The 24,043-nt window shown below is 40.6% G+C and overlaps 1 protein-coding gene and 1 long non-coding RNA gene across 5 annotated transcripts in view; one reads left to right on the top strand and one right to left on the bottom strand.

Annotated features, from left to right (window-relative positions):
- Nucleotides 1–24,043, bottom strand: part of LOC141003644 (receptor-type tyrosine-protein phosphatase delta-like) — a 132,697-nt gene that overhangs the window by 69,426 nt on the left and 39,228 nt on the right. For all 4 annotated transcript variants that reach the window (XM_073475051.1, XM_073475052.1, XM_073475053.1 and 1 more), the window contains exons 3-4: nt 2,746–2,891; nt 661–802 (exon numbers count right to left, since the gene is read on the bottom strand). In XM_073475051.1, coding sequence (XP_073331152.1) covers nt 661–802; nt 2,746–2,891 — 288 coding nt within the window. The remainder of the gene's footprint in view (nt 1–660; nt 803–2,745; nt 2,892–24,043) is intronic.
- LOC141003645 (uncharacterized) overlaps nt 1–24,043 on the top strand; it is a 106,491-nt gene that overhangs the window by 56,185 nt on the left and 26,263 nt on the right. The gene's annotated exons all lie outside the window — the stretch shown is intronic.

Below are 24,043 nucleotides of genomic sequence, written 5' to 3'. Positions count from 1 at the left end.
TAAAAAATTTGCTCAGTGCTTATTATAAAAGAGGCACTGTCAAACAATTTGATATTGGTCGTCTGACTTTTATTCTCACAGCTCACAGGACCTAAACAAAACGTCTGACCTTTCCCGCCTGGTTTGTTCCACTTGTTTGTGCTGGCTATTAACAGTGGTCACTGAAAAACACTGGCACCGAGGTAACCTCTGACTAAAATACTACATGAGAATACACTGCTTTATTTGTTACACGGTCAAATGAATATCAAAGCTGAAGTGCAGAGATGAAAAATGACTGATTTGAAAATTATTGCTGAGCTTTTCCATTAAACCACCGCAGGCTAGGAATGGATGGCTATTTGCATAATTTAACTGGCATCTTAATTATTGTGTCAGGCATCTGTATGCAAATGACTTAAGTCACTTAGAAACGGAAACTTACTTGGCTAAATGGCTAATGGACTAAATCTTATCAAGTTAGAATACACAACGTGAGTGTAACCAGAGTCTCTAATTGGGTCTGACTGTGTGGCGCGACAGTGAGAAACAAAGACAACAGGACAGAACAGACAGAAAACAAGTACATGCAGGCTTACCTGGGTTAGCAGGGAGAAAAAGGGCATGTTAGTGGTGTGTGTGGGGTTTGTTTTTCTTTTGGGGTTGTTGAGAAGGACCTACCACGTAAAACAGTGAGTCTGGTGGTAGCGCTCGTCTCTCCAACACTGTTGGAGGCGACGCATTCATATATGGCTTCATCTCGGGGCGTGCGCAATGGCTGAATTCTTAGCACTGAACCAGAGCCATCGTCGAACTCTATCACCTGCAGGTGCGAGAGACAGAATAATGTTAAAGGAGATTTTTTGGTTCACAACGGGTAAGGGACCTTCTGCAGACAACAAAAAACACTGTCGAAGACATTTGGCTAACAACACTGATGGTGACTGACACAATGTGCTTCCTATGACAGAGACGAAGGCTGCTGCCTACCTTACATTGAAACCCAGTGATTTTATGATTCGTGAGTATTGTGGTTATGTACTGTACATATACAAAAAGTAACTTCAAGATCTGTGCAATATTAGAATGCTTATAGATAATATATAGGTACTAAAAATACATGACTTTTTTTAAGCTTTTTGTCGTAGGTACAAATGTAAGTGCTGTCTTCTACTAATTAAGCTGAATCTGATGTACAATTTAACTTTGTGCAGTAATTGGTAAAATAATCAATGCAGCTGACTAACTTTAAGAATGGGGAAGGTCATCTCGATGAGAGAATTTTTGCTTGGATATCGGGTTGTGGAGTAAAATTTTAACCTGAATGTGTCCCACTCTTAAAGTTAACATTCTATCCCTTGAAAAATGCATCACACTGGATTGTGTCAATGGGACAGAAACAAGCACAAACAGTTAAAAGTGGCTTGATAAACGGTTGAGGACAGTTGTACCATGAGGTGAGGTAGTGGTACAAAAGACAGGACCGACTGTATTGGACGAACGACACATAAAATGCTCACAAACAGGTGTTTGTTGTAGCTTATTCAGCTATTTTTTGCATGCTACATGTCGTATACTCACTGATTTTAGAAAGCCCTGTGTCATAACTCAATATCTTTTAAGCATAGAGGTAGATTTCAATAAAGATAGGCCTGAGACCTCAGCTTCATTCACACGCACACACACGCGCGCGCGCACACACACACACACACGCACACACAGAGGCCTACAAACATTTGTAAAGTTAACAATATATTTGTGCATGTGTTAGTTAACAATACACTTAAACATTTCATTAGCCGAGCGCTGCAGCAGTGTTGGCATTCAAGCTGACAGCAGGTGATGGTAGGAACACAAAAAAAGCCTCCTTTCTTAGTCAAAGCCGAAAGAGCAAATTAGAAAGGAAGTTGTGAGACCTCTAAAAGGAAATGGGTTTTTGTTAGAGGATGAGGCAGCAGTGCATGATTGAATGGGCGCAGAATGGTGGCAGCCAGCAAGCCCTTCGAGGCAACCAGGGAATGAAAACTAGAGTGTTAGCATTCAGCACAATGTGCGATGCAAACGCGATGAACTCTGATAAGATTAGATTTCTGTGGTTATTAGACGCAAAGAAGAGACAGGAAGGGGTCTCCAAGCTCCGTTAAGCCATTGCTGCTGTGCAGTAGCAAGCGAATATGGCATCTAGAGCAGAGGGGTGGTGGGAAGTGACACCATGATAGTCCCGAGGACTGACACAGAAATTAATAGAAATCTTATCAGTGTTCTGCGTTGATGTGTTATTTCTCATGGGTATTGAGCCCAAGTGCAGATTAAAGCTGACCAGAAATCAAAGCTTCAGCCAAAATAAGGAGGGTAGGACATGCATTTAGATAAAGATGCCACAAAGCAAAAGGATATTTCCAAGTGAAAGCGCCTACTTCCCCTTTCACTTCACATAAAGCTGGCAAATGTGGCATGATGCTAATGTAGGTATCTGGGTCACACCACAAGTCGTTTCTTCTTCTAGCCAATTGCGTTTTTTCTTGTCTTACATTTAATTACAAATCAGTCTCCAGATCTTTCGTATACTTGCTCATTAAAGCTCAAGCATGTCTAAAAGCCTGGCCAGCATGATTATTAGAGCCTGCTAATGCGTGGTGGCAAGTCAGGGCGAAAAGCAAGCAAGCGGGGCTTGGCGCAATGGATTATGTGCGAGCAGAGCCAAAAGCGGTGCTGAAGCATTCCAGTTTTGTCGAGCATTTTACATCAGAACAATAGACCTAATACCTCAAATCTCTGGTTGCTGACTTTCTTCCCCTTCTTGTTCCACACAATCTTCGGCCGCGGATCTCCTGTAGCTTGGCAGATGAAGGATGCCACCCCTCCTTGCACGCCTGTTTGGTCATTGGGGGTTCTTAAAAACTTTGGTGGTGCTGGAGACAGACAGAAACAGAATAAAAGATAGCAAAAATAGTAAGTGAGCGTGCTAAGTGTTGGACACGAAGCAATTAATCTCTCTTATCAAGCTGCGTACATGAGAAAGTAACAAAGTTGCAGATTTCAGCATGTGGCTGTTAAGAGGATTGTCTTTGGAGGTCAAGACAAGAGATTGTACTGACTTCATTGTGCAAAGTGGAAACAGATGATCAGTGGTTGAGATCAGTTAAAGGACAGAGGTCTTGGGAGCAGAGTGTACAAAGCATCTTATCTTGACCATGAAGGTATTTCTACGCAACCCTGAAATCTCCTCTGACAGACAGACTTTTTTGGTAGGATTTCTCAGATAAAAGTGGGGAAGAAAGAGGGTGTTTAAACCAATCACTGGTTCACAAGAAATACAAAATCTGAAATGTGAAAAGAAATTCGAGTTTGAATTGTTATTTAGACTGAACGACAAAATTGTGTCAAGGCTGCAATCCTGGGGTACAAAAACTCGTCACAACACAGCCTACAAAGAAAAGCTATAAAGGAAAGTACTACAACTTTGAACCCTTTGCTTTGTGATATGAGGTGTTCAAGTTGATGTTAAACGTTTTTTAATGCTACTGAAGTTTTTAAAGTTTGTGTGACATCATTGATCATTATTCGTGAACTGGTACTGGACATGTCATTCGACATGAAAGTCATCTATTGTAACGGGCTGTTACCCATCACTTCTGTGTTTCTAATAACATAGGCCAACATTTTCCAACAGTTGCAGTGAAACAGAAGCAGACAACACTAATCTCTTCAAAACCACCAATTGGAACGGCGCTTGTGCCCCACGCAAATGAGACACGCACCTGATAAGGTCCTCGCAGTGCTCTGATCAGTGATGTGAGCATTCTGTTGCTCCTAATTGGTCCCTCAATTCAGCACAACAAGTCAAGTGTAAAGGCAATGAGGATAAAAATGCTAAAAATGTAGGGGAGCGGAGGTGGGAGAATAGGAGAGAGGAACAGTGTTTGCTTTGTGTGGATGCAGCATGGATGTTCCCATCTACTGTGGTGGTTTTACAACACTGTCAATGGCTTTTGCTCATGCACCTTCCTGACTTCAGAATCACAGTTTGTTAGGTAAAATCATTCCCCAATATAATTAAGGCTTTGTCAGCCATTACAACAATTCTCTAATTACTATCAGTTTGAAGAATTGAGTTCTGTTTCGTCTTTTTTCCCCCTCCAGGACAATCAGTTCCTGCTCGTGAGCAGACGTTTTTATTACAACCGCCAAAAAATCAAAACACGGGAAAGTGATAGGTAATCAAAGGAACCCGTCTCTCCCTGATGAGATTTTGATTGTGAGACTTACATTCCAGCTTTATCATGATGATCAAGGCTAATTTCAATAGCAATAATGTCCTAGTGCTAAGTCAGACCCCCTCAGTATTTTGCTCTGAAGCTCGAGTGCCAGCTTCAGTGGGAGGTGTAGCTCCATCTGTCCCCCCTTGCGGAGCAACTGTTTGCCTTTTATCAATCACTTCAGCAGGCCATTAGGGGCCACACAGCTGCGGTAATGCCAACCATCTGAATCACCTCATCTGTGTGTGTGAGAATGTGTGATTGTGCTTGTTCGCGTGCCTGTGTGGGGACCAGTTTCGCCTCTCAGATTGTACTGCCCAGCGGCAGCAGCAGCGCTGCGAGTGAGGGACAAATTAACCTGCAGGATTCGTGGAGAGGTGACATAAGATGTGTGGTCAGCAATCAAAAGTCGAACAGATAAACAGGCTAGCAGCTGGGCTTCCACTGGGCAAATGAGTCTGGGAAATCACCTGATTGCCTCATGACATGCACACAGTCCTACATCCACACACACATTAACAAACCCACACACACTTCTCAGAATCTCCCTCTCATTCACCGGTTGACAGATCCGACAGGTGGGCAGCAGAGTTGACACTATGTAATTTGTACACGGCAAAAAGCACCATTATATCTGCATTTGCACCTTATCTCATTGACTTGGCTGGGGCGTGGCGCGCACTGGCATCCAGCCAAGTGGGTGCTGATGGGTAATTGATATGCTATTGGGGCTGTTTTCGCTCCGGGGCCATCCATTACGGCTCGGTGCGTCTCCCTACGCCGGCTGTGATAGACTGCGAGGACATGTGCGAGAGATCAGCACTGGAGGTGAGGGGAGGAGGGTGGGGGGAGAGTCACCGCACAATGGGGAGTGATTGAGGCGTGACATGGAGGTAATGGTGTTTTCACAGACATGGCTGCTGATATCACCATCATACCCCCATTTTAGGTCTGCCGCTGACAAACATCCATTTTGGTAGACTCCTCGTACGGCTTCGGGTAGACAGAGGCTGATTGAAACCTCTGTTTTCTCCGAACAATGCCATGACTAGCACCTTGACAGCAACCAAAAAGATATGGTCTGTGAACAAACATTGTGAAAAACATGCACCACACAGAAACCTTTCACCATTGACCCCTGATTTTTCAATGAGTGTTTTGGTAAATTACAACTATTACAACACAAAAGTTATATGGACATGGAAAGGTGAATCTGCCTGTAATAATATTTCCTTTTTCTTGTAAAAAGAATCTCAATTCAATGAACTGCCATCCAGTAAAAGCTCCTGTTACCTCTGCTGCACATTGGCATCTCCTTTGAGAGGTAACCATGATCTACATGAATTAATACCGTGACTAGGCACCTGTTAATCCAGTGCTAAGCCGTTGCCGGCAAACAAATGAGAAGTGTAAAGCCTGTCACAAGCTGAAAGTTTAGTGACATGGGCCTGTGCCTGCTCTCCCTTGAGGTCATTATGTAACCTTGTTCAGATTCACTGCTACCAGAAGAAAAGAAGCTCTTCATAGCAACCCCTTGCTCTATTTTTCATGGATCAACACCATGTTAATAATTTGGTGGCTGACTGAAAAGCCTTTACTGTCAAGAACACCCGTGTCCACAGGGGTGAGGGGGCAGACTGTTTCATGGCTGGAAGTATGGATTTTTTTAATGGATAGACATAAATGGAAATTGGAATCCTTCGATAATGTGCGTGTGTTACAAACATGAAACAAGAAATTTATTACTGTTGCCTGTACTGTAGTTCATTTTCATCATTTTAGCCCTTTTTGACATCTTTAAAATCCAGTATTTGAACAAAATGGTCACCAATCAATAAATACATTCTTTTGGGGTGAGTTTCCTTAAATGCCATCACCACACTGGGGCAGTTTTTTTTTCCTGTCCTATGTTTACACATAACTTTACATATCATCAACAACAATTTTGTTGTTATTGTTGTCCGACATCTTCACTGTCATTGTCATACAGACCTAACAACAGAGGTTCTGCCATTTTCATTCTGAATGTAGAACAAGGTCATTTCCATCCAAACTTAAGATTCCTATCTTAGGAAATTCCTGTAATAGCTAATTTTTTATTCTAAGGCAAGGTAGGATTTTTTCATTTTTGCACTTGGAAACATGTTTCTGTAATACTAAAAATCCTAAATGTCCACCCAAATTGAGAAAACAGGATTTCAGTTTTTAAAAGTTTCTGTAATGAGGCTCCAGTGTGCAATACCCTTTTTCAAGACACTACCAGAAAAGAAAAGGTAAATGTCTGGTATTTATCTGAAAAGGAAAACAACCTGAAATCTCCAGGAATACCTTTTTTACATATGAGAAAGACATGAGAAAGAAAAAACAAAGCCAGTCATACCATAGCAGGAGAAAGGAAACAGTAGATGGCAAATTTCTGTGCTTTGTCATGCTATATAAGATGTACTAAAGGGAGCCCCTTTCTGGAGGTTCTGGATGTCGAACTAACTAAGGATGCTTGAGAACAAAATGCCAAGAAAGTTGTACATTTTTTTTCCTTCCGATTAACTCTCACTATGAATCAAATTATACAAATCAAATGGGAATGCTTTCTGAAAACTAATTGAGAATCAGGGAAAGCAAATTACTAAATATAAGTTGGTAGTAAACCAAGCGTAATATTAAATAAAATCCTAAAATGGTAGAGAAAGTGGAACTTTTTAAAAGCTGTGTAACTATTTGACTGCATATACAGTACAGTATTCCATTCCCTGGTGTTTTTTGGACTGAATCAGCAGTGAATGAAAAGCAGAGTTTTTGGTGAAATTGAAGTACCTGTTGCAGAGCTTCAAGTTGAGTGGACTGTGTAACTGAGGACTGGGGCGAATGATATCGTATTTTTATATCGGCTTGCTGACCTTAGTAGATTGCTGGGTTCAGAGCATCTTGCAAATCTGCATTCATTACAAGTTTGTTTGATATTGGCTTAACTTGAAGTCAAACATTGCATTTAAATACTCTTCTCAAAAAGATCAGAGTCTGGGTTTCATTCATAATGGCCCAAACATTTCAAGTCATCAGGATTCCGCCATATAGACTAAAGTTTGATCTGCCAAGCCATTAAAGAGCACAAATCAAAGAGTGGAGAGAAGAACATTAATAAACCCACTTTCAGTTGGATCCTCTATTCGGCACAGACACCAGTCCAAGACGGCTCGGTTTTCACAATTATACTGACTGACATATTCAATTTCATTTGCATGAAAGGGGCCATTTCCTCTCTGAATCTTTAACTTGCTGGGTGAGGTGGGGTTGCGGAGGGCGATAATTAATCCTAACACATTGGGTGGCAGTCTGCAAATACCCTGCTCCATTTGGACATACGGGTGGAAGAAAGGAGCGTTTAAAGATGCCATTAACCTCATTCGACATCTTTAAGCCGCAGCATTTCAGTTCTGTGATATTGATGAATTGTCACAATGGCAGCAAATTGGACTGAAAGGGATGGTGAATGTTGGGAGAGGGCAAATGTGACTCATGTAGTATACTGTATGTGCCTTTATGTAATCCTATAAGTATTCTGAAAGTCCACTGCAGCAATATCATTTTTGTAGTATTCAAATAAAGGTGCAGAGGGAAGGGTTTGGCGGTGATTGCAAATGCACTTCCATATGTGCGGTTTAAAAAGCAACAGCCTCTCTATGGATTAATTAACTGTCTATACAGTGCTCAAAAACATCTGACCCCATGCCAAAATAAAACCGACTGTAGTAATGCAGACGCACAAACACAGAGATAAACAATGCAGAAAAACAAGTGGAAAAAAAGAGGGAAGATAAACCACACATACTAATCAATGGAACAAACACAAGCATAAACCATTTTCTTGGGGCTCTACACAGCTCTCTATCTGCAGCATTATGATAAAAATTTGTCTTTTGTAATGCCGAGGAAACAAACTCCACATTGTATGTGCTCACAAAGGGCCTAGGCGCAAGAAAGAAAAAGGAATTGGAGCTTAATTAGAACTGTTGGCTGATTTGCATTGCATGCTCATCGGTAATCTCGCCTTAAATGGAAACTGAAATTCTTATTGCAATTAGTGATTACTTGAAAAGGGATATGGCCCCCGAATGATTGTTAATTACTGGATCAGGAATAGTACATTAATTCACTGCAGAGGTTTTAATGCAGTGCAATGATGGGGACCTGCTCCTCCATCAATATTGTGCTGCTTGTCACACATAATGAAGTTCATAATATAAGCCTTCTCCTACACCCCCATCCCTCCTTTTCCCCAAATGCTAAAATGTGCTCTCTAAGCAAAATTCACAAGAGTCATTATGTAAAACTAATTCAATAGAATATACACGAATGAGGCTTAATGACACATTAATATTGTGGCTGCATATGGATACTAGGGCCGCAGGTCTGTTTTGTAAAAGGGTCAGGGTCTCTTATTTGGCTCATAAGCTGCTAAAAGTCTCCTGTGAATAAATAAATGCATATCATCACTAACAATGCAGCTTCAAAGGCAGGAAAACTACAGCATGTGCTGTAATACACAACTCACCAGCATATTCTCCTTGCCAAATACTCAGCCCAGTGACTAAGGTTGCAAAAATCATAATCCGGTGGGACTTTCTGAACCCCAGTAAGTATGTATTACTCATGCTCAGTGGCACTGCTATGCAAGGTCTGAGCTTCTGGCTATGGCTCTGCAGGAGTTAGGCCACTTTTGCACAGACAACAGCAACAGCTTCAAAAAGAATGGCTAATGCTCTTGTCCCACATTCAATGCACTGACAGATTCTATGACAAGGCACGAGTGGGGGAAAGAGAGAAAAAGGCTCCAGAGGTGCACAACCCATCATGCACATGTGCATGCATGCACAGACACACACACTCTCATGGGTGTTAGAATATTCTTGCTGGATGGAGCAAACATTGCAAATGGGAGAACGACATTAATAAATTGGGGGGTTGTGGGACAATAGAAAATTCCGGACGGTTCCATTAAATAAATATAAGGGGTTATTTATGGAGCACAGCTGAACTTCTTAGTTGGTGTTTCATGGGATAAGATTGGAACTGAAAGGCTCCCTTATTCAATTATCATTGCAGATTCATAAGGCAAAAACCTTTCAGTTGTGCAATGACAGCTACATCAGTGATGGGGTCTCTTTTGTGGTATAGTACAATGTTTGCAGAAGAAATCATGTACCCTCTCTACCTCTCTCTTTCTTCCTGTGTCTGTCTCTCTACCAGACACACGCACACACATCTCCCACGGGACACATTAGCGAGGTAGAGGGATCCAGTTTGTCACTTAATAAAACGGCCCACTCAAACAGATGGCTTTGTTCAAACGGCCCCCAACGCTTTAAAAGCTGGAACTGAATCGCTGCTGTGGCAAATCAGACACATGAAAGCCCACCTCCCTTCGCGGTGGAAACCAAACAGAAGGAAACATATAAATATTGAATTGCGCCACTGTCGGCGCAAGACCATCCGCCAGAGAGAGGAAAAAAAGGACTAAAGAGGAGAGGGAGGGAGGTGGAAAACACTAGACCCTCCTGTTGGAAAATTCTGAACATCTGGGCTGAGGTTGTCAAACGCTGATGCAAAATAATACAGAGGCTTCAATTTCAATAAGACTTCATTTTCATCTCCCCTCATTCATTACTTGTTCATTTGTGTGTGAATACACAAATCTGGGGCCAATCCGTGTGTGACCGTCTGAGGAAAAAACAGTCGAGCACGAAGTATGAAATTTAGATTTGTTTGTCTTGTTTGTTTTTCCTCCAACGTCTGGGAAAAAGAGAGAACATAGATAAGTAATTCTAATTGTGCAGGCTTACTCTGTTTGGTAGTCAGCGCAGTCTATTTGCAAAAAGTTAATTATCTGATAGGATAGGCAGTGGCAGCCACTAACACAGAAAGCCATTCGTTCATTCTGTTATCCACCAGGCAATGGAACGATTCATTAAATGGCAGTGCTGCAGCAAAATGGCCAATAGTTATCGTACTAGGGCTGCACAGACTTGAAAAGATGTTAAAAATGGCAAAAGTGATAAACATGCTTTGGCCATGTCAGCTTACTGCCAGTGTAATAACGTGTGTGTATAATAAGAGAACATGACTGTGTATGATTCTGATGCCTCTGCCACACATGTGATGTACATTTTATGTCAGATTGATAAGAAAATATCACCATGACGGCACGCGCAGATCACAATCTACAAAGCTTCTGGCTTTCCGCTACAAATAGCAGAAATCAAAAGAAAGATATGGATGGCAAAAGTGGAATGGAAAATCAAACAAGCAACATATTTGACTGGCTCTATTCAACAGAGAATTACACTACGCTCGGGCCCGTCCTATTTCTTTACAGCATAAACTTCACATAATTGTCTTTGCCCTCAACCATGGAGCGGAAAAGCTTGCCTCATATTTGTCTCCGTAGGAGCAGAGATGGATTATGTAGCAAATCATTCCCAGGATTCGACATTGTATATTTAAACAGAACTCTAATTTTATGGATAAGTAGTGCCAAGCCATTTCCGATGGATGCCAGTTGTCAGGCCATAAGAGGTGACACATTCCCTGCACTGTGTTTTCTCAGGCGCTTGCAGGCAAACTAGATCATGCTCCAGAGATCCTGCTAGATGACAACTGGCTTCCTTTTAGCAGCTCAGACATCCTGCAGATATTCCTAAGTTCATGGGAAAATATATAGGCCTTTTAATTATAATTTTCCTAGGACTACTCTACATCCAACCATCTCTTTACTGCCAGTTTCAAATTCCAGGACAGATTTCACTTATCTGTAGAAAAAAATATAATGGACAATGTCAAAATACACTTCAGTTTAAATGCATTTCTGAAAAAGCCTGTTCTCTGCAACCAGCTGCAGTCAAGGCTATCCTCAAACCAAAAACCTATTACTGGGACAAAGAATATGCAGGGGAGGTACCACAAACAGTCACTCAAGGACCAAAGTGACCTTTCACAGGCCACTAATTTTAATGCTGCAGTGAAGGAAGACTATTGCATATAAAAGAGAGGAAGAAAAATGGCAGTAATTGAAACGTTTTTGAGGTAAAAATCCCGTTTTCCTCTTTGAAGCCAACAGTGAGCGCAATCTGTCAGAATACAGTAGCATATAAGCATCCTGAAAAGTGTTAATGACACTGTACTGTTTGGTGGAAGTGAAAGGAGTATTGCACAGGTTTGATACTATTAGTCGCTAGCTTTAAATGTTAGCTTCAAACAGATACTGATATTGTACTTGTTCAATGACAGAAGCAGTACATTAGCTTCATTTCTTGCATGGCATGTACGGTAAATGCTTATAATGCTGTCACTTGACAATTAAATTTGTCAACTTTCGTTAAATGTATTCTATCTAATTTAACGTTTCATAAAAGCATTAATTAATAAGAATTAAAATACAATTTGTGGTAAAGAATATTGCCCCTAAGCTGCTTCTATTATATGTCAAAATGCCATATAATTGTCCAAATTAATTAAATTTAAATGATTATTCTTAATGATACACTCATTTTTAATTAGTTTCACATTAAATGAGTGACATGCAATACTGCAGGATAACACATTAGCTGTGTATTAGTGGGTTGTTTTTGTCAGCTACACGTTATTAATATGTCTCCTCCTAAACCACACGCAGTAACTCTTAGTTGAGGTCTTTGAATTCTTAATTGCGAGCCCCCGAAGAAAACAGTTGAGCTTGTGTGTGTGTGTGTGGCTTCGTCTTTGAAGAGCTACAGATGGGAAACAAATGAGGGCGGGTGGTATCAGGGTCAGACGGGCGGATGGGGGTTTTTACTTGGAAGCAAACAGTGCAATGTCACCCCAGGAGCAAAAAACAACAAGCCTCAGGGGACATAATTAAAATAATCCAGTAAAATTAAGGACTTCAGATCACTTTTGAAAGGCTCTTTCTTGATGTGTGTGGATGGGGGATGATTCATCAGGAGATGAGTAGAGAAGTGTAAAGAGGATGACTGCATGCGTACATGTGTTTGTCTGTTTACAGTGTGTGGGTGTTACCGGACACTCTGCTTTTGAGCCACATTTTTAACATATATTGATCGTGCTTTTAGAAAAGGAAATGGAATGCAAAAGTGTGACACAGCTGGTCCTAAAACTTCTTACTTTTTTTAAGAAGTAGCCTCAATTTTCTATTAAAATCCTGCTTTTGTATGGTGATTAGCCAAGATGCAGTTGCTTTAACCTTGGAAATACTTGTGCTGCATTAGGGGCGATTAAAAAGAACACTACTGGAGCGGTGAATATTCACAACTTTGTTGGAAACCTGTCTAAGCAAATAATGAGAACTTTAGATGACGATTGAATTGTTATTTGAGAAGTGACTGACAAAAAGAGAAACCAAAGAAATGTAAGATAAATACTCTGAACTGCTGATGGCTTTGTAGTTTTAAGTATAGAAAGTGCTTCTCAGAGTTCATGTATAGGCCATTATATTTTTCCAACTGTGTTTCGACAAGTGATTTAACAGAATATCGTGTCATGTTTTCTCAGAATCTGGGTAAAAAAAGGGGGTACATTTCTAAAGACGCGGAGCCTCCTTAGGGTACAAGACTGTTGGGGACCGGAGATGTGGCCTTTGGACTGACGGAGTTCGTTGTGCTTCTCTTCTCAGTCCTTTTCACCCTTGGCCAAACTGAGCCTCAGTTGACAGAGCGAGAGGGTACACAAAGGCCTAAAGAGCAAATGTTTGCCAGCCGTAATGGGCTCTAGTCCACTGGGTGAGTGAATGTGTGTGGTCTTTGTGTGCATTAAGTATATGTACATAAGCATGCAAAAAGGAATACTGTACAGATGATACGCTTTGTCGGTCTGGGCATGTGAATGCACAGTGTCATTCTGAATATAAGTCAGCTGGTTGTGGGACAGAAATGTCCCACTAAAAATAAAAAGTCATATTTTTCTACAATGCCTTTTTCGCAGTTATCTAAATTGTTATAAAAGCACAATGGTTAGTAATGTCTGGGGCTATTGGCTTTTAATGTGGAGTAGTGAAACTGCGAGGAAGAGAGTAAAAAAAGCCAATGACATTGTCACAAAATGCCACGAGGTACGATGGTCCTCAGTTAGTAATGACTTTCTCCGTTTTCTCACATAGATTAAAGGTTAAATAGTAAGCCGGCACATTGACTCGGCATGATTGTTAACTTCATGAATATTCTCAGGCTTTCAATACACCTGAGCACATGAAGGAAACGCAAAGTGACTTGGAGAGGGTCAAACTGACATAGAGGCAGTTTGTCACAGGGCTGAGCCCATAAATAAGTGTCCTTTACAATGGCTTTAAATGTTAGTTATTTGAATCATAATGTACAGACATCAAATCCATCATATAAGGATATAAAACGTTCTTTCTGTGTGTGATTAATATAAATGCACCAATTTTTCCTTCCCGATACAGATTCCAATACCTTAGCTTTGTGTTTTGTCTGGATACTGATTCAATATCAGTGCATAAACAAGGCATTTCTGATAGCAGTATAGGTATTGGAACAACCCTAGTAATTAATAGTCAAAGTTGCAAACTACATCCATAAATTAACAAGCCTTCTGCACAAGGGAAACTTTAATGTAAATTAGTTTCCATCACTTCAACATCTCATTGAATCGGAGATTGGCACTAATGCAGTGTAATCCACTCGTTCATCCCTGTATGAGTGGCTTTCTCCTTCCCTGCGTCTCTCATTTTGTATATTAATATCAGTACTTATAGTTAAACTCTAACTTACATGAATCCTATATGATAGTGGCCATTTTACCAGATGTAAAGACCAACTGGGGATTTTGTATAGTACAGAAAATCAGCATGGTGCTAACAAAATGGTCCACAATGATTATTGTTATATTTCAATGGACTCTAAAACCTACATTTGTGTAATGTGCTGGTAAATAGCAGAAGAATTATGTTTATAGCAGAGCTCTCCTTGGCGTGTTTTTGGAGCAGATATTTTGGCTCTGCAGCGTGTAAGGCGAGTCCACTGTCATTAATCATTCCACAGGTGCAGGAGCATTGTCAGAACCCATACGTCCCTTTGCCTTTTCAACCTGGGAGGAAAGTGGAATGGTAGGAAGGGAAGGGAGGGGAAGGGGGGGAGCTGAACACATCCCAAAAAACAATTTCCCTTCCTCTTCTTCTTCTGTGCTGAATTTGTCAGAAGGGGGAACCAAGTCCAGATTAATTAGATTCCATTTTGTGGTCATCTTCGTTTTTTCCCCCTTCCACGACTCTTTTCTTTTTCTTTGTCTTGCCTACAGTCCTTACAGCCATCCCGGTACCATTTATCACGTTGCCATCTCGACAGTGCCTTTTCCCCCTTCCTTGCTGGGAAGCCATTAGAGCATCTCTGCATCGTGGCAGCCAGATTGCATTCCGGTCCCCACTTGCGACATTTATCATCTTTTGTCCTAACTTTTTATCTGCCCCTGCCCTGTGTGAAACCCTATCTGCAATGCCCACTATAATGAAACACTGGGAGGTGAGGCTCAAGTAAATAACCTAATTAAACCTTGCAAACAGGGACAAAGGGGGAAAATGCACAAAAGGCCTTTGTGAGAATGCCAGAGGAGGAACACTCACAGATGGCAGTGAGGAAGTCGAAGCGGTGATATGGCACGACGCCCATACCACCTTCTCATCTCAGTATTTATAGTACTCCTACTGGTGCTGTTGTTTGTCCAAAGATGTCCTCTTTACGTGATTTGGTCCGACATAGTATGACAGTGTATCTATATTCTGGCAAAGCAGTAATTGCAGATCAAGAAATAAGGAATGTAAGAAAAGAAACGCTCTTGTAAGACAAGGAAGTATCTCTGGGATGAGGCCCAAAGCATTGAATAATGGGTCCTAAGAGAAAATCTATTCTTCCTTCTCACTCCTTTCTAATTCTTAGGCAAAAGTCGAGCCAACTCTGATTGGTCTCATTAGGGACAAAATGAAGAATGCCAAGCGTCATAATTATCGGCGCACCGCTGCAAACAGTATCGAGTCAATACAGCAAAATGTCAGAAGGGCATTAGTGGGCAATTATTAATCCATATCAAGCTGGGATGGACAATTTAATTATCACCTAATCAATATTTCCAGATCTTGTACAGATGTAGAGCAGTGACCGGGTGGATAGATCTGCCTTCCGATTCCGAGAAGCCCTATGCAGGGGTGGGGGGAGCTGAGAACAGTGGCAGAGCTGCAGTAAACAGGAATGTGCTTTTGTGCATGCATGACCAAGGGCATACTCTACAACTTCTCCCGAGATGGACACCAGCTCTATTATACCTGAATATGTTAAGGGAGGAATACAATGACTGTCCAAGCTGATAAACTTTCCTCTCTTCTGCAGTTGATGTGAGATTTTCAGGGAGCACAGGAGAAGTTTGACTTTAGTCAGTTAAAAGTTTTCCCTATTTACCGTCCAGTGTATAGGATTTAGTGGCATCTAGCCGTAAGGTTGCAAATAGCAAACAGCTGAACACCCCTTTGGTTTTTTCCAATCTGGGCTACCATAGAAAAACGTCTCATTGTAAGGTAATGAAAACACTCCATTTGCTAGTTTTAGGTGATTATATACTAATAAAAACATAATTGTAATTATTATATTCCATTTCTGCCAATAGATCTCCCTAAATCCTATATACTAGGCCTTTAATTCACTGTTTCTCAAACCTTTTATCCCTAAACCAATCCTTAAACTAACTCAAATTAGACCATGGATCCCCATTTGATAAGATTCTGTTGCAAGGTCCCCCATCTGATGAGAAATTTTGCTTTTTTTAACGTTTGATTACACAGATAATATAAAACTAATGACCAAAATATTTATACATTTTGTCATTGTGTTACTTTTGTTGGGAACCCCCTGGAACACCGTCAAGCACCCCTGGGAGACCCTGGACCCCACGGGGACAATCACTGCTTTAATTGACTCAATCCCAAATGTTTTTCTTTCATTTTCAGCTGTTACCACAAGCAACCTTGACCAATGAAAATACAACCGTTACTACTCTTGAACTTTGTCATTTAGCAGAGAATTTAGCAGAACAAAAAGCCACTGCATGAAGGTGGAGTGATGAACATAAAAAAGATGCAGCTGTTTGTGTTGCTTTTCTTAGCAGTGTGCTGTAATATTCTAACATTGCCAATAATATTGCTTACTTTCTGTTGGGAGCCTCTCTGCTCTCAACACAGCCTGAATAATTACTCTCATTGTACCTGAAACAAACTATCTCAAATAATGTCAGTCAAGCCTTTGTGCGAGTGATGAAACAAAATGAATGCTGTGTAACAGGCCCTTGTGGATTTCAAAGACAACACACAATGAGGCATGGCAAAACAAAAGTGGCTGTCTTCCACGAGATAGCAGTCATCTTGAGATAAGAATACCCTCTCACGGTTCTGTTTTGCTTTTTTGTTTGCTATTATTGTGACTCCCGTCTCCATCCCTGAATCGCTTTAGTCACTATGCAACCAATTGATTACGACTAAGTTGCCCAGACCTGAGTTATTCTCATCGCTTATTGCCTTACTGTCTGTTGCAATGGATTATGATTTTAACATAAGATTGTATTTTCAGCTCACTTTTTCTTACCCTGCACACCATGAACGTCCATTATTTTTTCATTTTCCCCCAATAATGCTTCAGTTTCCATTTGCTATAATAATAACAGTACCGCAAGTCCAAGTGCTTCCCTTTGTGCACACACAATAAAGACTCCCTTAATTCATAGCCTTGAAATCTTGACTCCCAGCTTTGATTGAAGTTGGTCGAAGTTAAATTCAATGACTAATATTTTCTAGATAAAAAAAAAAAGTTGACTTTGTTTCATTGTGTGTGACAAGAGACGTGAAATAAGATCAAAATGTGACATTCAATCCAAACTGCAATATCTTTTAATCTGTTTACCTTGACTTTCATTACCAAATTTCAGATTTAAAGGGTTAAGATAATTTCATAAGATGGCAAGAACAAAATCATATCTGTTGGATTAAAGTTGTAGGCTCAATGATTACTTTTTGGAAATCATCTTTTAGCTGAGAGTCGTGACTAAGCAGTGAAGAAACATAAAAGAAATCCCTGCAACTTATATTAGCTTTCCCTTCCTTTCATTCGTATCACCTCATCTGGTTCAAATGCCTTTGAAAGTCAATCCATCCATTCTTTTAGTTAATCTCCATCTAAGCTTTCCCGCCCATGTTCGTTTCTTTTCTATCTACCTACTTTTAATCTCTGTGTGCAGATAGTATTTTGAGATTTCCTGTCTTTGGCAGTTTACACATCATCCCGACCCCTTTTCCTTCCTTCAATGTTGTTTGTGTTCACTTATTTTATTTTGAAGATGTCTTATCAAGTACTGTAAATGTCTTCTCTTCGAACAAAGTTATTTGTATAATATACCTACAGCATATTACTGAGGCAGACATCACAGAATATGGTTATTTTTAGCACTGGTCAAAGTGGATTTTCTAGACCATCTGATCAGTGGTGCTCTTTGGCAGTAATGGAGAATGAAAGCATATTATTACACATATGCCATGTTGTCCATCTCTTGGTTCCATTAGGTGTCCAATATGTCTGTGGAGAACACAATCCTATTTTTTTTTTTACATGTATACTACTCAGACCATGAATATATGTGCAGCTGATACTGTTGGCTACATACTGTCTGCCTGAAGAACATATCAAATAGCTTATGTGTGGGAGTGTGAACTTGTATTTGCATGCAGGGCTGTGCATACAACTACTACTACTAAAATGACATTACATTGCCAAAACAGCTTATAATAATTCTAATTCATTTTTATTATATTGTGCATTTTGAGGCAAATTATTTGCTTGAGAATGACATTCTAGACAAACCTGTATTTGATATAGAATTTTCAATATAAATACACAGCTGCACACTTAACATGCGTCTCATCTCGTCATGTTTAACCAGGCCTTTCAGTAGCACTTTGCTACCTGCTAACTGACTAATGTCTTCTGGGTATTTCCATTCTCCTCCCACTGGAGTTGGCCAAATACACAAATAAGCCTGTCCCTGTGGGACCTAATGGCACTACAGCTTATCCTTTCTGTAGACACTTCTCCTTGAATAATCACAATGGGGGGAAAGCACAGCCAATTAAATTGCACCGTGTAATAAGAGGCAACACATTGTGCTGTGTTAAATTTCTGTCTTACCCAGGCAGTCGCAGCGGAGAGATTGAGGAAGTGAAAGGGAATCTCTTCTAGACTCTCTGATCATGTGTTTTTTTTCTCTCCAAGGGGCATGGAGAGGAGAGTGGGAAAATCTTATTTGGAAGATGTACTTAAAGAAATCCATGTAGGCATAAATCCTGACATCATCGAGTCTGTTAAACAGCCCTCTCCCCTCTTCCCGCACATCCCTCCATATGCGTTCCCTTGTACTAACTATAAGGCTGAGGGAGAGAAAAAAAGTTTTTGGAGATGAGTGGATTAACATATGACTGCGTAAGGACGGAGTGAGATCAAACATGAGGGGACTAACAGTTTGTGATAAAACACATTAGATGTGTCTGACTGAAAGAATCGGAGGGAGGGTGTAAGGGGGAAAACCAGATAAGATCTCACCTTTTGAGGCAAATCACCACTCTGGATGCCACTGCCATTTTACCTCTCTGTTGTACATTAATTATCTACACTTAACTTGAAATATCCTTCATCATGGCTCAAGTGATGGAGGTGATTGTGGTAATTAATTAGATGATGAGAGAATGATGAATGACATGAAAGACGGCACCAAGGGAGTATTAAAAGCTAAGGGGAAACAGACTGTTCATGGATGTTATGATGGATGCTGTATAAACACCTCGTAAATGTCCAGGGACCCTTCTGTAATCATGTATGTGTGTGTGAGCACAAAAAATGCATACTCCATGTTCCACCGTGTGATGAGATGGCCACTTAGAGGTCTCTGCCATTAGAAACAAGGGCTTGGCTTGGTTTCAACTGGAAAAGCCTATGGGCCTGGCTGTGGCGTGAGAGCATTTTCGCCTTGCAATGGCATTCACTCTCATTTGCCATAACTAATAAACCACACTAAAGCTGTGTGTCACAATAAATCTCAGCTTCTCAAATGGCATGACTCACTTGGCGGCACAGAGAAGCCAAAGTAAGAGCAAGTCAGCGAGAGTGTGAATAAGAGCGCAAGAGAGTGAGTTAATGAGTGAGCAAGCAAACAAACAAGTGAGGGACAGGAAATAGTGACAGATGTGGTGTGTGAGAGAGTATTAGGTGAGAAAGACGCCTTTCTAAAGACAGACTTTGAGCACTCACTCCATCACTCTACTGAATGTAAATCAACTTTGACAAGAGGAGCTTAGGGCATAAAGATTCCCAATCGGCGTCAAGCCATTGAAGAGTGCTGTAGGTAAGAAGGTGGGGATGTGAGCTCGCTGGCTGGGAGTGAGAGATCGCCCCGAGGCACTCCATGGAGATGAATGGTTTAGACCATTAACCCCACTGCAGAATCTCAACATACCCCACAGGCACACAAATGTGCTGCGCAGAGATCAGTGCAAAGTGTCGCACTTTTAGGACCCCTGGAGTGAGACCAAAGCTCCAGCCTAGGGCCAGGTATTACCCACGCGAGCTCACACGCACGACCACAGAAACGCATACATAGATTGAATTCTGAGGCAGACAATTCAAAAATGCTTTTATAATCAAACTGTTATGTGCTATAAAAGTGCACATTAACACAATCCCTCCTTCCACACACACATACCCAGGGGAGGAAAGTAATGAACTCAGCAAAATTCAGGTGGCTCTTTTACAGCATTTTTAATAAAAAAATAATTTAGAGGATGACAAATTAATCCTGGCGTCATGCAGGCTCCGTCATACTGTACATCTACCTCTTGGCTCCCTGAATGCCAAGTGCGTAATGGTGCAGAGGGCGTTGAATCACAGGTCATCAAATACTGACACTTTGGGTTAATCCAGAGCATTGGTATATATGAATAACATACATACAAAGATTCCTTGCTTTATAGTTAGATGTTTTAAAGCCAAGCCCCACCGTGTTAATAATAGCTGAAATTATAATCATGGTTCTGCTTTACTTGTGCAAAATTGATGAGTAAGCCCATGAAGGTATAGCAGGTGAAATCGTGCTTCAGCAAAACCTGCATTAAATGACTATGTATTCTGGGATATATGTCAGCAGAAAGGACTCAGTGAGTCAATCCAGGGTCCGGAGATAATCAGCTACCATTGCAGGACCATCTCCACCACCTTCAGAATATTTTGATCTTGAACATAATGGACATGATCCATAAACATAGTGCCATTTTGGCTTGTATTTTTATATTTCAAAGAGTTGAATATAAATAGAATAAAATCATCTAAATCTTTGAGACTCCATTCTATGTTTTACTGTGTCTTTGTGTCTTAGATTACTGCATGTTCAGATGATGTACCTCAGCTCTCCATTGTTCCGACTGCACACTGCGGTAAAACATCGTCTGTGCAGGCGCAACGCTGATGTATTTCAGACTTGACTGGTCCAGTAATCCCATTACTGCAGCTACAGCATCAATCCATTAATTGCACTGTCACTAGGGCAATGTCATGAAACACCTGCATTGTTATACAGTTCACTGGCATAGCGTATGAAGGGTGATCAGATTTAGTACATATGCCAGCAAGGCCAGAATCATGCCAAGTGTAAGCTCGGCAGATGCAAAACAGCTGGCATTGTGCTCAGCTCACCGGCTGATCCCGGCTTCAAAGGCATTCTACAAGGTACCCTTTGTGTGAGACTGTGCGTGTGAGAGAAGGAGACTGTCTAAGTATAGGGACATAGTCTGGTGCATTGCGTTAACATGGTCCTCTATTGTTTGTTTTTTTGGCACCTTAAATGCTCAAAGGACAGATAAGGAGGTACCAGGCTGACTAAAATCCAGGTCCACAGTGAAACAGACGGAGTTATTTCATGTAGAGGTATTCAAATATATATGGATATCTAGAAAGGGTTTCTGAGATTGTTTATTGCTACTCCAATGGATGTACAATTTGGGTTGTGGTGCTTTTGTTCTGTCAATATTCCATGGTTAAATTGCCCCACCATTTTCAAGTCAATGTGTCTTGGAGACATAAGTGCACTTAGATATAGCATTAGTGGCTGGTGGCTAGTCTTTAATTACCTGCATCTGGGCCTGTACAACATCTCCATATTGTATGTGATTATCTGCTTCTTTTCAGAGTGGGCGGGTCAGGAGTGTGGTGAAAATTGCTCGTCTTTTGTGCGATTCTGTGGTCTAAGTGCGATTAGAAATGACTGCAATCCATAGATGAGGCTAATGGCCTTAAATAATACACTTGGGGCGTAGTTGCCACAGATATCGGCATTCATGGAGTTAATAATGGGCCTGATTCAACCTTTAAACATAATTGCGCCGCACATTGTTGACAAGGAGTTGGTACAAGCATTTTCAGCCGAAGAAAATGATAATGACTTCTTACTCATTTAGTTCAACCTGCGAGCAAGAAGCATCTTGCATGGCACTGATAACATTGTTTTATCTCCGATTCCCAGTCTCGTCACAAGGTCTTCATCCAAACAACGAGATGGTAATTAAGTGCTGGCACTCTGAGCGAAGGTGTTTCAACACATTTATTTGAAGTGTGAACATGATGCGTGCTCTCTCCTCTCGAAGATGTTGTTGCTATTTTTTTCTTTTTTCTTTTAAAAGACGTACTGCACTAAGACACGTTTTGAAATGAACGAGTGGAGCCAACAATGAGATTTCCACTCGAGCAGTGTCCGGCAGAATGATGAACGAGGCGGTAGACTGGGGGGAATTACAGTGATTTAAAGTTGGATCCAAAAAAAAAAAAAATCTGTTCTCCTCAGCCCTTTAATGTCATTTTATGTGCACAAACATGCAAGCTCTGTGTGTGCTTATTTGTGTGTCTAATTCAATGTGTACCAGGCAGCAGTGTGTGTGGGGGGGTGAATGTAGGCTGCAAGAGTACATACTGTGTGTTCATACGTGCGTATGTGCTTGAATTAGCGTGTGTGCGTGGTTTGTATGTTAGTGCTGTGTGGGTATGAGTGTAAAAGGGAATGGAATAGACTCGTTTTAAATCAAATTAGCATGCAGGCAAATTAAGCAGAGGGATTTAATTTGAGCTGTTGTAAAAATGCTAATTTCAGTACAGCCCGGAAGCTCATATGCAAATACAACACTATTTTACAATAATTCATATTAGGCCAGGCATGCATAAAACACACATATTACAGCCTGATGTCATCTGGGGAATAGAGTATCATTAGCTTTCGGACTTGCTACAAGGTGATCCTGGTTGGGTGGGGGGGTGTGTGTGGATGCAGTTTAGACTTCTCAGTTCATCTGTATCATGCTGATCATTTAACTTGTTTTGCATTACCAGTGGTGGAAGAAATATATATTTATATTTATATATATAGAAATATTCATTTTCTTTTACTTAAGTAAAAGTACTAATACCACAGTGTGAAAACACTCCATACAGGGGACATTTAATCCTTCAGTTTCTCCCAAACATTCAGATTTAAAATCTCCAGGTTTGGAGATACATGTTTTCCACTGGGAAGGAAGGTAGGTAAAATTGTAATCTGAAAGGTGATTTGTTATTTATGCTGTCAGCCAAATGTAGTGGAATAAAGAGTACACTTCTTCCTCTGAAATATAGTGGGGTAGAAGTGTAAAGTTTTACGAAATGGAAGTTACAAATATCTCAAAAGTTGTACGTAAGAACAGTACTTGTGTAAATGTGCTTTGTTACATTTCACCACTGTACATTATACACAATATTCTTGTGTTTTAAAAAAAAGTAATTTTATCTTTGTATACAGTATACTAGGTATGCATTTCCCTGATATTTTTATCTCCGCCAAGGAGGTTTTCAAACGTATCTGTTTGTTTGTTTGTTTATTTGTTTGTTTGTCAGTTGGTTGGTTTTTCAGCAGGATTACAAAAAAACTACTGAATTGATTTCCACGATGTTTGGATAGAGGATGGCCCTGGGCCCAGAACAGACTCCATTAACTTTTGGATCGGATCTGGAAAAATGGACAGATTCAGGAATTTGTGTCACACTTTCTTTAACATTGCAAGATAGGGCAATTTTTTTTCGCATGTCCATCAGTTTCTCAGGAAATAATGCATGGATCTTGATGAAAAAAATCTGTCATATTTACAGTACGTGGCTGGTGTCTATGAGTTAGTACCAAAGGGGAATGTTTGGCCTTGGTGGAGGTATGCGCTCTACTGAGTGCCATTCTAGTTTTGTCTGTTATACAAACACCACTACAAATCATAGTCATCTGCATTCCCCTGCACAAAATACAAAAAAAATGACTGTAACACTGGCAGATGCCATTGGATTGTTACTGCAGTACTGCCAAACAAATGACTCCTCACAGAGCAGTAGATGCTCTTGGATCATAAATGTGTAACTTACAGTGAACATATGGGAAACTGGTTCCTTGCAAAAAAAACAAAAACAAAAAATGGCATGAGAGTCCAATTTCATCTCGGTGTAAAAGGAGAGAAAAATGTCTCTGCTCTGATTATTTAACAAACATCCAAACATGACCATCTTCACTGTATGTTGTTGCTGCAATAAAAAGTGAGTCATTTTGCTGCCCATCTTGCCTTATCCACATCGCAGTGGCTCAAAAGAAGTGTTGCATCGATAGACAATTTGCTGTTTTCATCCCGTGTGGTTCACCTTTGATTGCCGACTCAAAAG

The sequence above is a fragment of the Pagrus major genome, chromosome 10 (genome assembly GCF_040436345.1).
Source record: "Pagrus major chromosome 10, Pma_NU_1.0".
NCBI classification, from domain to species: Eukaryota; Metazoa; Chordata; class Actinopteri; order Spariformes; family Sparidae; genus Pagrus; species Pagrus major.
Note: the sequence above shows the minus strand (reverse complement) of the source record. Positions and strands in the feature narration are given on the sequence as shown.